At 42.0% G+C, this 14,437-nt stretch overlaps 1 protein-coding gene across 1 annotated transcript in view; it reads right to left on the bottom strand.

Annotated features, from left to right (window-relative positions):
• drp2 (dystrophin related protein 2) overlaps positions 1–14,437 on the bottom strand; it is a 77,619-nt gene that overhangs the window by 39,142 nt on the left and 24,040 nt on the right. Inside the window, exons 3-6 of the mRNA XM_083980650.1 lie at positions 13,512–13,668; positions 2,680–2,800; positions 2,014–2,125; positions 709–865 (exon numbers count right to left, since the gene is read on the bottom strand). Coding sequence (XP_083836776.1) covers positions 709–865; positions 2,014–2,125; positions 2,680–2,800; positions 13,512–13,668 — 547 coding nt within the window. The remainder of the gene's footprint in view (positions 1–708; positions 866–2,013; positions 2,126–2,679; positions 2,801–13,511; positions 13,669–14,437) is intronic.

Genomic DNA, 14,437 nt, shown 5'->3' with positions numbered 1-14,437 from the left:
CCAACATGTACAGTTTGCATACACATGTGTTTAATGTGTGCTTGACTCTGGCCTGTTTACATGCATCCACGTGTCTACATGTTAAGCATCAGTGAGTGAGGGAGGACAGATGAGGCCAAGTGACAACTCTGCCCCAAAGACTGAGTCGAACATGTGGTGGCTGTGACAGGAGTCCAAACAGTGACATGATTATTGTGAAGTGCCCTCACTTCTAATGAACAGTGCCACGCAATTACAGGCAGCAGCGGCACTCGGCACTCCATAATGACTAAACCAATGACCTGTCATTTGTTTAACAACATTCAACTGAGGATTGTAGCCTCTGCCATCTCCCTGCGTCAGATTGAAGTACCATGTCCTTGTCATCATCTGTCACATCACAACCACACAAACAGGGAAGCGCACATGGGCAACCAAAACAAACATTTTAAAGCAACAGATACAGATCTCCCATTAATCCCAGAGTGATGTATCACTTCTGGTTTTTAGTGATTTTTTTTTTTTTTAAATGGATGTTTCTGTTTTGATGTTTGTTTATAATGTGTCAAAGTGTCACAGTGTGTGAGATTATCTCACCAGAGGCAATTAAGTTACTCAACGGGTAAAACCAATTTATATTTGGGATTCATGATAATGTTTCTGTGTGTGCAAGTGTGTGTGTTTAAGAGAGATAAAGAAAAAGGCTGTGGGTGCTCTGTGTTTATCTACCTTTGTGGCATCTATGTGGTCCTGCAGAGAGTCAATGAAGAGGTCTCCCACAGGCTCCCAGGCGTCTCTCACCCCCTCTGCCTGCTCCAGGGCCACCGCCAGCTCCTCCATTGCCGCCTGGATCTGGAGAAGCCGCTCTAACGTCCTCTCCATGTGCCTGAAGTCATATTGAAAATGCAATTCATTTTAACTATACCTGCACCGTCACAATTTGGGGCTAATGCAAGTAACAGCATTCACATACATAATGCATTCAGATTTCCAGACATAATTTCAGGAGGGCCATATGCTGTGTGCACATTTCTATAACAACATTTCACTATCTGAAATGTTTCTCCCTGGGGAAAAAAAAACATTTTAATATTCTAAAAGGTAAGCAGAATGTACAATGATCTAAAACTTGATAAATGTGTTTTTCTAATTGCTTCTGTAATGGATTATGCTGCCAAATCTTGTAATCACGTTATGGTAATTGTATTATGTGTAATGCATTGTTGCATAACCACATTACAGATGAATGCAAGAGAGAAATAATATTGAACTTTGGAGTTATAAAAGTTATGGGTATATTTCTGATGTATAGTAAAACCTTTCCAAAAACATTTTATTTTTATTTAATTTTGCAACAAATGTATATGTTTTTTTCCCCTCACACATATTTGAATACGTTATTCATCCTCCTTTTCTCTCCAGTTACATATGGCTAAATCATATAAATAAAAATCTATAGGTAAATAGGAAGTATACCCTCAAACAGTGAATAAATGAATGACTCAGTCTTTCAACTATTGGCAGGTGTATCATTAAATCTGAATTCAAGCAACATCCAGAGACACAAGAAACTTGTTTTGTCCATCGTATATAAGTAAATATACAAATATGTAGTCAACAAAACATGAATAAAGTATTCATTCTACTGGAAATGATATCATTATTTTTGACATTCACATTATGTGAGCAGCATTTTTCATTATTTAAAGGGTCACAGAATAAGCCTGCATGCAGGGTCGAGAGATGATTGAGCAGGCGGTGTTTTGTTTTGTTTTGTTTTTTCCTTTTGTCAGACTTCATTGATCAATAATTCAAAAAACAGGTGAAATGTCTCTTTGGTGGAACTGCTCATAGACATTTGAAATGTGATAAGAGGTGCCAACTAGGTGCCAATAGCACAGTGTCATTCCCACAGTTGTAGTGCACTAGAAGTATGAAGTAGCAGCCACTGGAAAAGTCAATTTAACCTCCATCACTGCAGAAATCACACGTAATCTGAGCAGGACAAACACAATGTAAGGAAAAGTGCCCGACCTGTGGCGGTCCACACAGCGTGCCGTCAGCTTTTCCCACAGGTCACTGGCCACGTTCGCCTGCTTCCATACTGAGCGACTCACATTTAAGATCCGCCGGCGTGGAGACACCTCTGGAGAGGGCGGTAAAAGGTTAGACAGGGCCACACAGGGTAAAGAGGATGAAGGTGCCGAGGAGGAAGTAGAGAAATAGATGAGGCAGAGGGGTAACAGTGTGGAGAGGAGGACACAGGGGTCAAAGGTCAGAGAAAGAGAAGAGCTATCATTGGAGAAACATGGTGTGAAGGAAGGGGGCTTAAACAAGTTAGAGAACAAGGCGAACACAGTAAAGTTTACTGCTTTAGAGTTTCCCCCGGTGAGCATCCAGTGGTGAGAGGCAAACATTATGAAGAGGACGTGTGGGCAGAAAAACTGCCGAGCTTACTGTATTATTGATCTGAGCAGAAGGTACTATAGAGCTGCTGAACTCGAGGTAATTGGTCCCGACCTGAACGCTTTCCCTAAACTCAGTGTGACACCAGAGGACCGATCACTACTAATAACTACTAATGGAAAATTTCACCTGCATGGGTCCAACCAAATTAACTCTGGGGATCGGCTGAGGCAGTTTGTGAGCGGGATATTTTGGCTGGCGCAGCAGTTGGCACAGAGTACGAAGAGAGCAGACCTTTTCCATCGGTCAGGGTCTCCTCTGGCTCCTGGAAGGGGTGCTGAGCCAGAAAGGCCTGGGCAGACTCCAACACGGAGTAGATGAAGGGCCCGCGAGACTTGACATCCTCCATGAACGCCTGCCGGGAGACAAACAGGAGAGGGGGAAGTGTTGCCGAGTGGAAGAGAGTGAAGAGTAAAGGCTGTTTCCAGAGTGAATTGCTGGGTTCTCGAAAGAGGAGGCTGAGTCAGGGGCTCGGCTGAACCTGTGCCCACCTCTCAAATTGAAAGAACCTGGTCTAACATAGACGTTGTGAAACATTGGGACAAGTTAATGGACAACAATTTTGGTTAATGGATGTTGTTCAACTAATTAACCTAATTTCTATGCACAGCTCCTATATGAGGACTGGCTACTTGTTAAAATTGCATATTGAATATTGAACATCACTTTGAGCTATGGGCGATTTTGATGGACATTTTTCACACTTTAAAAAAACAAAACAATTAAAATGAGTCATTCAAAAGTAATCACCAGGATAATTGATAATGCAAACAACTGTATATGAGATCAGTCCTTCTCAAAAACAACACAAAATCGTCCAGCTTTATCATTAGAAAGCATCCCTCAAACAACTGACTAATTACAAATTCTATGATCCCAGAGTACAAGTTCATATCTTTCACTTCAACATATGATGGAAAACTGAAAAGCACTGCAGCATGTACAGTACATTGACAGTGTGTGTGCATATTCATTTAAAAGGTGTCACATTGATATAACATAATTTGAATGTAGTGTTTTTCTTCATAGGGTCTAAAAGGCTAAAAGGCGATGCACAATTTGTTGTACAGATTGTAAAACCTCTAAGACTAACACCGTGTTTTTTGAGCTGTAGAAATAAATCTGACTTGATTCAGCCTCCATTTATCTGTAAATCTCAGTGATTCACAACACGCCCTGGCTGCTAACAAGAACAAATAGGAGTTTACGCCTGACTTCAATTCACATCCTGCAGTGACGTTTTCATTGGTCTTCTTCAAGTGATGAATCACCGGTGACTAATGACCATCTGAGAGAAAATAGCCTACCTGGCAAACAGTAACACTAATAAAATATGTTCTGAGACTTTTAAGTTGATTGACAGTTGATTTTCCCTCATGATTTTGCCCCAAGAAAAACAAAAAACAGACTGCATTATTTGGAGCCTTTGAAATGATTCATCTTCATCAGCCCAAAGTTTGACAAACTTTATCTACATTTAGTCACCATAACTATCAGAAAGCAGGGGCTAGTTTCACAAAATGATTCTGAATGGCTCTAGATCAGTCTAATGGACATTAGACAATTGCAAAAGAATAAAAACTGACAGATTTTAAGCCAAAAAACTTTGCCAACTCTGAACCAAGAGCCATGTTTCCATAGTAACCATGGCTCCTGCTGGCCGGTGGCACAAAATGACAACAAAGAGGGAAGCGTGTGGCTGATAATTTGTGGTTTTCTTGCTTATCGTGAATCAAATAATGAGAAAGTGAAGGGAGACCACATAACTAGGTGCACTGACTCATTCCTGTGTTGTTCTGCACTTTATTTAAAACGTCCGGCAACTGCTGATGTCTTCCAGGAGGAAACATCAATGTGTTGCTCTGTCGGCCATGTTTTTTAGTCCACGTCAAATTAGTCTAAAGACTGAGAGTTCTGTGCAACAGACACATTGTAGACATCTTTGTGAAATCCGACAATAAGTTTGATCGAAGCCATAAAATGTCCATCTTTGTGAATAATCACTGAAACTGTAGCAGCAAAAAAAAAAAAAAAAACCTGAGTGTATTCAGCTGAGCAAGAGCGTGTTTTCAACTTTTAACACACCAAAAGCCACCCATGAGAGAAAATTGCCCTCACTCTATACATGGGTTTTCCATAGCTATCAATGGACCCACATACATACATACATACATACATACATACATACATACATACATACATACATACACACACACACACACACACACACACACACACACACACACACACACACACACACACACACACACACACACACACACACACACACACACACACACACACACACACAAGACTGATCCGCTGGCAGGACCACATGAGATTACATGGCTGTCTGGTTGTGCTGAAAGCCCAGGGCACAATGGGAGACCAACTCTACTGGGAGTACTGGTCAGCTGGGCTGCGCACACAGAAGAGCCAATTAACTGGAGAGCCCGACTCCGCTGGTCCACATTGAGCAGCACTGCCTATGCAAATTACAGGCGAGAGCTCGGTGATGTAAGAAGACACACACTTGCTCGCTTTTACTCCTCCAGTGAGCAGATACCCAGAGCCTCCCCAGGGCCTCGAAGAAAGCCAGTGTGTCAACCTTCTTCATTCTTCTACACTAATCTTTGTTCTGTATAAAACATACTGCAGGTGTGTGAATTAATGCCAGGGATATTCCCTCTCTTCAAAGTAATTTATTTAGGTGAAGCCAGCATCCTCAATCCTCTTACGGTATGAAGAGATTACAATTTCAGCTGAAAATCTACATTACTAGCTGGAATTAGCGGGGTTGTGTGGTTGCAGCGGTGACAGTGTTTCAGTGCCTATTAAAAAAAAGAAGAAAAAAGCCCAGGACCAGAGCCCGGCAGGCCTGATAACACCCAGCGAGCGGAGTTAAACAGAAAGCCCCCAGTGAAACGCCAACAAACACAAGCTGGCAATGAGCAAACATGCAAAAGTGTGTAACGGTGGGGAGCTGTGGCACGAGATAAGATTCCCAGTGCAACGGTCATGAAGCAAAACCTGCTGCCTGTCGTTCCTCCTCTTCCTCTCTCTCACACTCTCTTTCTCTAATAATCACAAACAAATTCCCTCCGCAGCCTCGCATCCTCACTCCCTCTTGCTTCCTTCCTCTCCTTTTCCTTTGCCCTCTTTTCATCCTCCTCAGCTCTCTATTCTCTCCATCATCTGTTTAGCTGCTTTGCCGCCCAAAGAGGAGCTGAGCCATGGATTCCCTGAGCCAGCTGTCATGTTAAAACTTTAATTCCAGCTAAATTTCACACTCAGAGGCTTCATCTTTGGTTGAAGGAACATTAAGAGAGAAGCCTTCAGATCAGATTAAGATACATTATGCATGGAGAAGAGAAGGCTAGGGAGGAAATGACTTCATTGACTTCATCTAAACATGCCATTCTTTCTACTCCTCCCTAAGGACTGTCCTCTCTCCTCAATGTCCTTTTGACGAGAGAGGAGGATATACATTTTCATTTCGTTTTTCCCTTCTGCAAGAGGCAGAGAAGATTCTCCAGCTTCTACAGATTCACAAAATCCATCTTGTTGCCAAAACACTGATTTATCTCAACACCCAAACACACACACAACACCCTCAAAACATATCTTCCCCCCCAAAAACTCCCCCCTCAACCATCATCATCCCAAAAACACATGCAGTAAACATGCTCCCAAACCACACAGAAAAAAAAAATGTAGCACGAAGGGAACCCGCTCTCCCACACACAAAAACGACATCAGAATAAATCCACTTAAGATCAATAATTCACATTTCTTAAAACGCTTTAATTCTCCATAGAAAACTGGGATGCAATTTCCCTCTCTGCTTTGTCGGAAAAGTTTTAGAGCGACCAGACGCTCGGGAAGCAGAGGCATCTCAGATTATAAAGGCGTGCTTGTGCTGAAAATGGGACATGAGAGGAGAGGAGAGGAGAGGAGAGGAGAGGAGAGGAGAGGAGAGGAGAGGAGAGGAGAGGAGAGGAAGCTAAATGATGACCCAACAATGACTTAGTGCTGAGGTTTTCAAAATAGTAAGGAGAGTTGAAGGAGAGGTGTGAAACAAAGATATCGCACAAGGTGGAGATGAAAACATCAGGAAGGTAGTTGCTATGGTTTTGCTGTCTGGTGTGGCCTGATTTGCACTCAGTCGTACACTCAGACACACAAAATCGGAACAGACAGACATGACGCACATATTTAGATTCAGTTTGACTTACACTTCCTGGGGATGACATCGTCTCTGATCAACCATGAAAAATGAATGTCTATAAATCCGTTTAGAAATCATAGGGAGAAGACACTCCTCCTAACTCTAAGGGCTCATGTTTTCCTCAGCACTGACACTGGAGGGGATCGCAGCCGGCAGCGATAGCAGAGGAGAGGAACAGGAAGAGAATCAACCAGAGCCTGGTGAGAAGTGCAACTATGTGTTTTTTTTATTTATTTTTTGTTCATTGGCCTGTTAATTGGGAGGAGTGGAGTCACAAACCTCTAAGTGTCAATACACATCACCTTCCAGAGATACATACGGCACAAACTGACAAGAAAGAAAATTGGAAGTAGGGTGGAAAGGAAGACTCCACAGTGGCTACAGAACCAATTATGAGTATGTGTGAAGGCTACAGAGTGTTTGTGTGTGTGTGTGTTTGTGCATGTCCACAGTCCCAGTTTGTGAGCTGGCATCACCCACAAGTGAGGTGATTTACTGGGAAATGAAAGAACATCCTGAACATCCCAGGTATAGTATAGCACTTTTCCAAATACTTCCTGTCACACAGAGGGAAGAATCCAACGAGTGTGAATTTTAATGGCTCCACCATTCTCACACACACACACACACACACACACACACACACACACACACACACACACACACACACACACACACACACAAACACCATCAAGTACATTTCCGTGCCTTAATTAAAATTTTCATTGTTCTGTATTTAGATATCACTGGAGCTCAATATTGTTTTATTCCAAACACCATAATTAAACATTTTTTAAGACTGAGACATGACCAGGTTAACAATCTGTATGACTGTAACACAATACAGGTCCACACACACACACACACACACACACACACACACACACACACACACACACACACACACACACACACACACACACACACACACACACACACACACACACACACACACTCACACCTGCCTGCTGGGCAATTCCTGTCTGTACCAACTTTATGAGAGTCTGCCCTAACTCAGCACACACAAAGCTATATAACATGTCAATTAAAACAGATTTTAGTGGGGAGACTCTCCTCCCTTAGTGACATCCTGGGATTTTTTGTTATCATCCCACCAGTGGGAATTTTTAAACACACAGGAAACCAATTTATTTTCTTTTGATCTCTGTGATAAAACAAATGCTACTGACACAGTTTTAAACTTCACAGTTATTCTGTCAGCGTACTAAATCAAGGAAGTATGATGTAAAAGCCCTTGAAAACTGAATATCTGTATGTGTTGAAGAAGTGACCAGAGGCTTCCTAGTTGGTAAAATAAGTGAAATGTCAGTCAGAGCAGCCGAGTTCTGCCCTGGATTGTCATTCTTATCACAATTTCCTTCAGTAAAGGTTTATTTAAGGGAGAACAATAGGTTCTCTGCGTCAGCAAGCTACTAACCGTCTACTGACAAACTCATTAGCTGGATCACTAACATGTCAATAAGTTCATGCAGTATACTGATTTGTACCATCAGCTCCTGTCTCATAACTGTCAGCTATTCTTGGACAGAGGAGAAATAAATGAAACTCAGCTCTGTGAAGACGTGCCTTGTTATTGGTCAACAATGCAAATTTGAGTGTCAAAATTGATTCAAGTTGAAACTTCGCACAAATTTGCTTTATCCCTGCAAATGAATATATTGACTGTGCAGTTCCACTGGAATGTAATCACTGTGGTTTTCTAGTTTCTTTTAAGTCCTGCTGTGACTTGGCCTTCACTGACTGACACCCCTCCTCTATTAGCTCAGTGGCATCCGTCAGGGTGGGGCAACTTTGTCCTTGGTCAACCTCTCATCACAGATTCACTTGTCTTCAACATAAAAGCAGGTTCAATCAGTCAAAATAATGAGAGACACTTGTGTGGGTGTGGAGGGGCTTGAAAGAGAACAATCAAACGGGAAAACTCTCATGAGACAAAAAGCACCTGTTTCAAATGTGTATTTAGTGAGTGAAGAAGATGAAAAAGGAGATGAGGCTAATGAGCTATGAGCCATTGTGGTTGAAGAGGTTTCAAGTCCTGCACATATTCATCTGTTTGCAGGTGTTTATTAATTTATCTTTTTTATGAAGCTTTTTTTTAATGATGTTTTGATGCCTGAAAAAAATGATAGAATGAGGATTAATAGTTCAAAAAGATGATATAATGTATTAATTTTAAATTGTTTTGTTTTTTTAATTATAGCACCTCAGTTACAAAGAAACCCAGTTACAGAGAGCTATTCCAAGAAAGATCGTGAGATAAAATAGGGGAACTTTAAAGGAGGATACATCACTGGACAGAAATATGCATCAGATATACAATGTAAATGTGATTTCCAATCTCTTCAACTTCCACCTGTATCATTCCAGCCAACATCTATGGGTGAAGCTTTCTATTATCAAAGAAATAAAGAAGAATACAAAACAGGAGTAGATATTTGTTCATACTGTAGCTCCCACTGCTGTAATTTATCCTAAACAAGCTGTTCCTGGTCTTCTATAAGAAGACAGTTCTTGTTATAATAGGTGCAACAAAACTAGAATCAATTGCTCACTGTGCGTAGACACCAACACAGACCTGAAAAGACTAAATAAATGAAACACCTGTGTGTGGGTTTGTGTATAGGGCTACTGTAAATGTTTTTTCTTTTGTGTTCGTGAGAGGGAAAATGAATAGACAACGTTTCCGCTGAACTGGTGCCACTCAGCCTCCCGACTACGTCCCGCAGAATCAGCTGACAACCTGTAATTTAAGTCAAATTATGATTCCAGGTTTTAAAGGCAGAACTAGTTCGCTGCTCTTGTTGTGGGGATAAAAATATTTATTGGAAAGAGAAACAAGTGGTGATTTGTGCCACGATCAATGAAGTCTCAGCCTCTGAGTTTGTAGGCCTGTGTGCCCTGCTATCCACTACAAGCCCTTGAAGGGATTTAAAGGCCAGTTCAAATCACTGAACCATGGAGGACTTATCTGAAAGGGGAAAGAGGTGGCTCACTCCTCTGTCAGCAGCTCTAACTGATGTTCTCTAAAGCCTTGAACTTTCACACTGAAAAAATATTACAATAAGTTGCCTACCGGTTCTATACGCTTATACTGGCTAATGAGAGCATCGCAATTTCAGGTGTATTGAGTATTTGGTGCGCAGAGATGATCCGAAAAGCTGATTTCTGGCCTTTTTTTCAGCACACACGTCATTATTGAGTGCTTGTCAAACATTTAGGAAGATTAAACTGAACCCTCATGTGGCTCACTGTTAATCAAAGTGTTTACCTGCCTATTGAGTACCTTCAAAATGAAGGCTGTGCTGTGTAGACTGTGAGCAGTATGTGCAGCATCTTATGCCCCAGGCCACAGTTGTGGATAAAGATGTAGTCAACATGCCTGGTTGAAAAACAAGAAAAGAAATCACTGGGGACTAAATGCTCAACTGTGAAACACACAGTCTTTGGGTTCAGTTGAACATCTTGCCAGATGTGTCCCACTGCCTTGTTCTTCAGTCTGCTGCAACAATTAGTTAATCAATTGATTATCGGAATTAACTAAGGAAATTACAACATTTGGTGATTTTAGCTGCACAAATGTGAGGATTAGCTACTTCTTTGAGCTTTAGGAAAAGGAAAATATCTGGATTTTGGACGAGTGATCTGAAAAAACAAGATATGGGCTGGGGTAATGGTGGATGAGCAACGTTTTTATGTATTACAGTATGAAGAATGAATAAAATTTTCAGTTTGTTCAGTCTGGTCTAGTCTTATTTCCTTAAAGCAATACTTACCGATCTGGCATTTCACTCAGCACAGCACAAACATTTGAAAATCAACAGCTCCACCTCCCTCACAAGTCCCACCCACCTCTCCCTCCTGCGCAGCTCCACGAGCCCCCTCCCTCCCTGCTGCATGCGTTGGCATGGCAACGGTAAACACAACAGGAACGCGAGTGAAACGGGAACAACACAAACAAACACAACACCGGAGTTTTAAACCGTATAAACGGACTCAGTGATGATGACTGATGAGTTTTATAATAAACTGTTGTTAGCCTACTGCTACTGGAGACGCAGGAGAAGTGATTGTTACAGATTACAGTTCTCAACGAGCCGGGCTGGCGGCCGGACCAGCGCCACCTGATGCGCTGGTTCAGGCCGAAAATAAATCCAGACCGAGCCGAGTCGAGCCGCGCCGGTCCGGAGTTCCACCGGGTCCGGACCGCTGAGAACTCAGCTAAGGGAGCTAACAGTAGCCTAGCCGTTAGCACTGGATGCTTTTGACTTCCTGTGTTTACGTATCACTCGGGGCTGATCACTATCAACGTTACAATATCAGACATGCTACCAGCTGCGGTTGCAGTTATTGGTCTTTTAAAAAACTATTTATTTCCAAAAACCTTCTTTCTAGTGTGTTGTGACTCTAGTCTCCTCTGCTCTCTGTGTCCTGCTACTGCTCTGTCAATAAGCGTTCTTCCTGGTCGGGAGGGGGGAGAGGAGGAGAGGGGTGCACAAAGTGATTACATATTAAGTAGGTTCGGTCGCTCGTCAAATCTTATTAATCGGACCGAATAATATTATTGGTCAGACTTTTCTCAGAATTATATGAGAATGAAAAAATGATGAGTTTTTAACCCTGTTGGGTTTCTCTTACATTTTAATGTATCATCAGATTATTAATAGCATTTTAACTTAGACAAAGAAATGTGCAAAAGTTCCAGAAAGGTAAGTATTGCTTTAAGATGACTATAATAAATTTTTTTTTATATATTTACAACTTATCAATAATAATGTGTATAATGGTTTGCTCTCCCCTCAGCTTTTTGGGGCTATTGTGTTATTAGGTTGCCATGACTTCACAGTTTTGACTCACTCTCACCACTTTTGTATTGATTTCAGCAGAAAATCACAGAGATCACACCACCTACACACAGATACACATATGCAAATCCTATAAATATATAGAGCACTCTTCGTGTTTTGTTGCAATTTGCAGTTTAGCAACTGCATTTCATTGGATTGGTAAAAATGAAAATTGAACTGACTTGATCAGTGGACGCAAACACGACTCAGAATGAATCATAAATGTTGCTCCATAAATGAAGCATGATGTTAGTTCAGGCACTGGACTGAAGAAGCGCTTTTATCGCAGAATTGGTTCCAGTTATTTGCAATTTGCTTTTCAGTCAGTGGCCCATTCACATTCGTGTAGTAACGTCCAATCATATTCATTCAGATGCATCACTACAAATCATGATGTGGCTGGCCTGCAATCACACCAGCACTATGGAAACTGCAGCCGATCTTGAGGAGAGGTGACAAACAACTCTGCATCAGCTCAAACAGGTTCAACTTTTTCTAGCAACACACCATGACAATTCTGAACATAAAGAGTTGGACAACCAGCCATACATGAGTACAAAAATAAACATGTTGGGAGTTTCTACTAGGTATATTCTACACAGGCAGCAACTGCTAAGCAAAACATTATGGGACATTTGTGTGTTTCACTAGTATTCGCACAAAAATCTGGCACTTCACAGTCATTCTTGTGACAGCCAGGTGGCATAACTGTGACGATCACGCTCATGCCAACGCCATTTGCTGCCACAGATGCTTCCACCGCCACAACCTCCTCATTATGTGCTGTTTCATGTTAAGTAAGATTCACATGGGATCGGCTCAGCAGAATCCATGTCGCTGCTTGGACTTGTCGAGAGCTCCCGCAAACAGCAGAGGCTTTCCTGCCAAATGTAGCTGTGAAACCACTCGCTAGGCGCGGTCACTTTCTTGACATAAGTTGTGTCAGAGTGACTGTGTTGAATGAGTAAACAAGGAACTGCTCCGCCAAATCAACAACTTTGACTGCATCACTCAAAACTGAGCATTTGATTGAACGAATTTACTGTATACGGGTTGGGGTTAAAAGTAAGCAAAACACTTCCTGAAATCAAGATGAGTCGCCAAAATATTTCAGAATGTGCATATCTACTCCTCTTCTCTAACTTCATGTCCATTGTTCATTCAATAGACCACTCCTTCTCAGCAGAGAGGAGCTACTCTCCAGCCATCCCAACACACACTGCACCTTTATCAGCGGTACCAATGACAGCTGAACTTCAACTGTCTAGTCTCGACTCAGACGTAGACAATGAGCTCAGCCTTTATCACCATCTCTGATATCAACAAAAGCTGCCAGTGAAGACGTTCATTCGTTCGTTATCTGCAAACTCCCAGAGCTCGGTTTCCTTCCTCACCTTTTGTTGCTGCTCTTGAGAAGGATGAACGCTTAACAACAAACAAACCCACCCACCTCACAGGCTCGGCCTCCAAAATAACTGGCCTCTCAACCGCTCCTCCCCCCTCAACCACTCAGATCTCAATGACAGAGCCATCACACACATTACACAGACCATAGCACATGACCCTGGGCACGCCCTCGATCCATTTTCCCCTCTGCGCCTGTATGGCGGTAGAAATAGGACTAGAGAAGGGCACTGTAGAGGAAGTCCCTCCAGCCACACACAATGCTGAACCAAATACATCTCTGTATCTATTCTTATGTTTGTATGCAATCGTAATATCAATCTATTTGTGGAGGCTCCATGGGCATTTACTGTATGAACAGATATACAGTACAGCTCGTACGCACACACACATACTGTAGATACAAACACACCTGTGTACATACTGTATGCACACACACAACAAGTCTATATATGTGTGACACCCAGTGGAAATTATTTTCCACTTCGGACAGAGTAAAGACTCTCCCATCAGTGTTTGTTCTGACTGTGTAATATTTTCACTGCAAACATTTTTATCGTCCACTTTACCTGGTGGAACTCCCTCTGGTGCTGGACGGCCCCCACGTCGCCTCCTATGGGCAGCTGCTCCGACAGCTCCTCATCCTTGGCTGTCAACCATTCTATGATCTCCTGCAGGGAGAGCTGCAGCTTCCCACTGTTGTCGGAGAATGCCTCTAGCCGCACCCTGCCAGCACACACACACACACACACACACACACACACACACACACACACACACACACACACACACACACACACACACACACACACAGACACACACAGAGAAGAGAGATGCACATACAGTTAGTTCAGAAAACACTAACATTCTCTAACAGTCAAACCAGATATTGCAGATGACATTAGGTCAATGTCTCCACCTATCCAGGATGTCAACACAATTTAAGCTTAAACGTCCAGCAAGCAAAACGTATGCAGACCTTTTAAAAAGAAATGGACAGGTGCGTGAGAGAAGACCAACGGCTGACAAAGTGAAAACAGAGAATACTCCCACACTGTACACTTACACAGGTTATTGATTTATTAAGAACACACAACTTTTAGTCCTCAGACCTTCATCAGGTTGCCTGCTTTAACATCCAAATGTGAAACTTTACTACTTGTCAAACCCTACTATTATAATTTGAGAGTGTTTTGTGTATTTTTGTGTGTGTGTCTGTATGAATGTTCTGTCCAGGAAGCAGCTAGGGACCCAGCATTTGGAGGAAACTTATTTTTTATTGAGCTCTTTCAAGTGACACCAAGTTTGTTTGATTCGGTCATTCCTGGTTCCGTTTCAGTCGTTCAGTGCTTTTTCCCTATAATATGCTGTTCTACACTTTTATGGTGCCCTCTTGAACTCCTCTTTTCTCTTTCATTTCATTCTCATTTTACTTGTAAAGCACTGTGTAGCTTTGTAAAGTAAAGTGATATTATATTACTATTATTATATCAAG

This window comes from Trachurus trachurus (genome assembly GCF_905171665.1).
Source record: "Trachurus trachurus genome assembly, chromosome: 10".
NCBI lineage: Eukaryota > Metazoa > Chordata > Actinopteri > Carangiformes > Carangidae > Trachurus > Trachurus trachurus.
The sequence above is the reverse complement of the archived record's forward strand: the minus strand, read 5'-3'. Positions and strand labels throughout refer to the sequence as shown.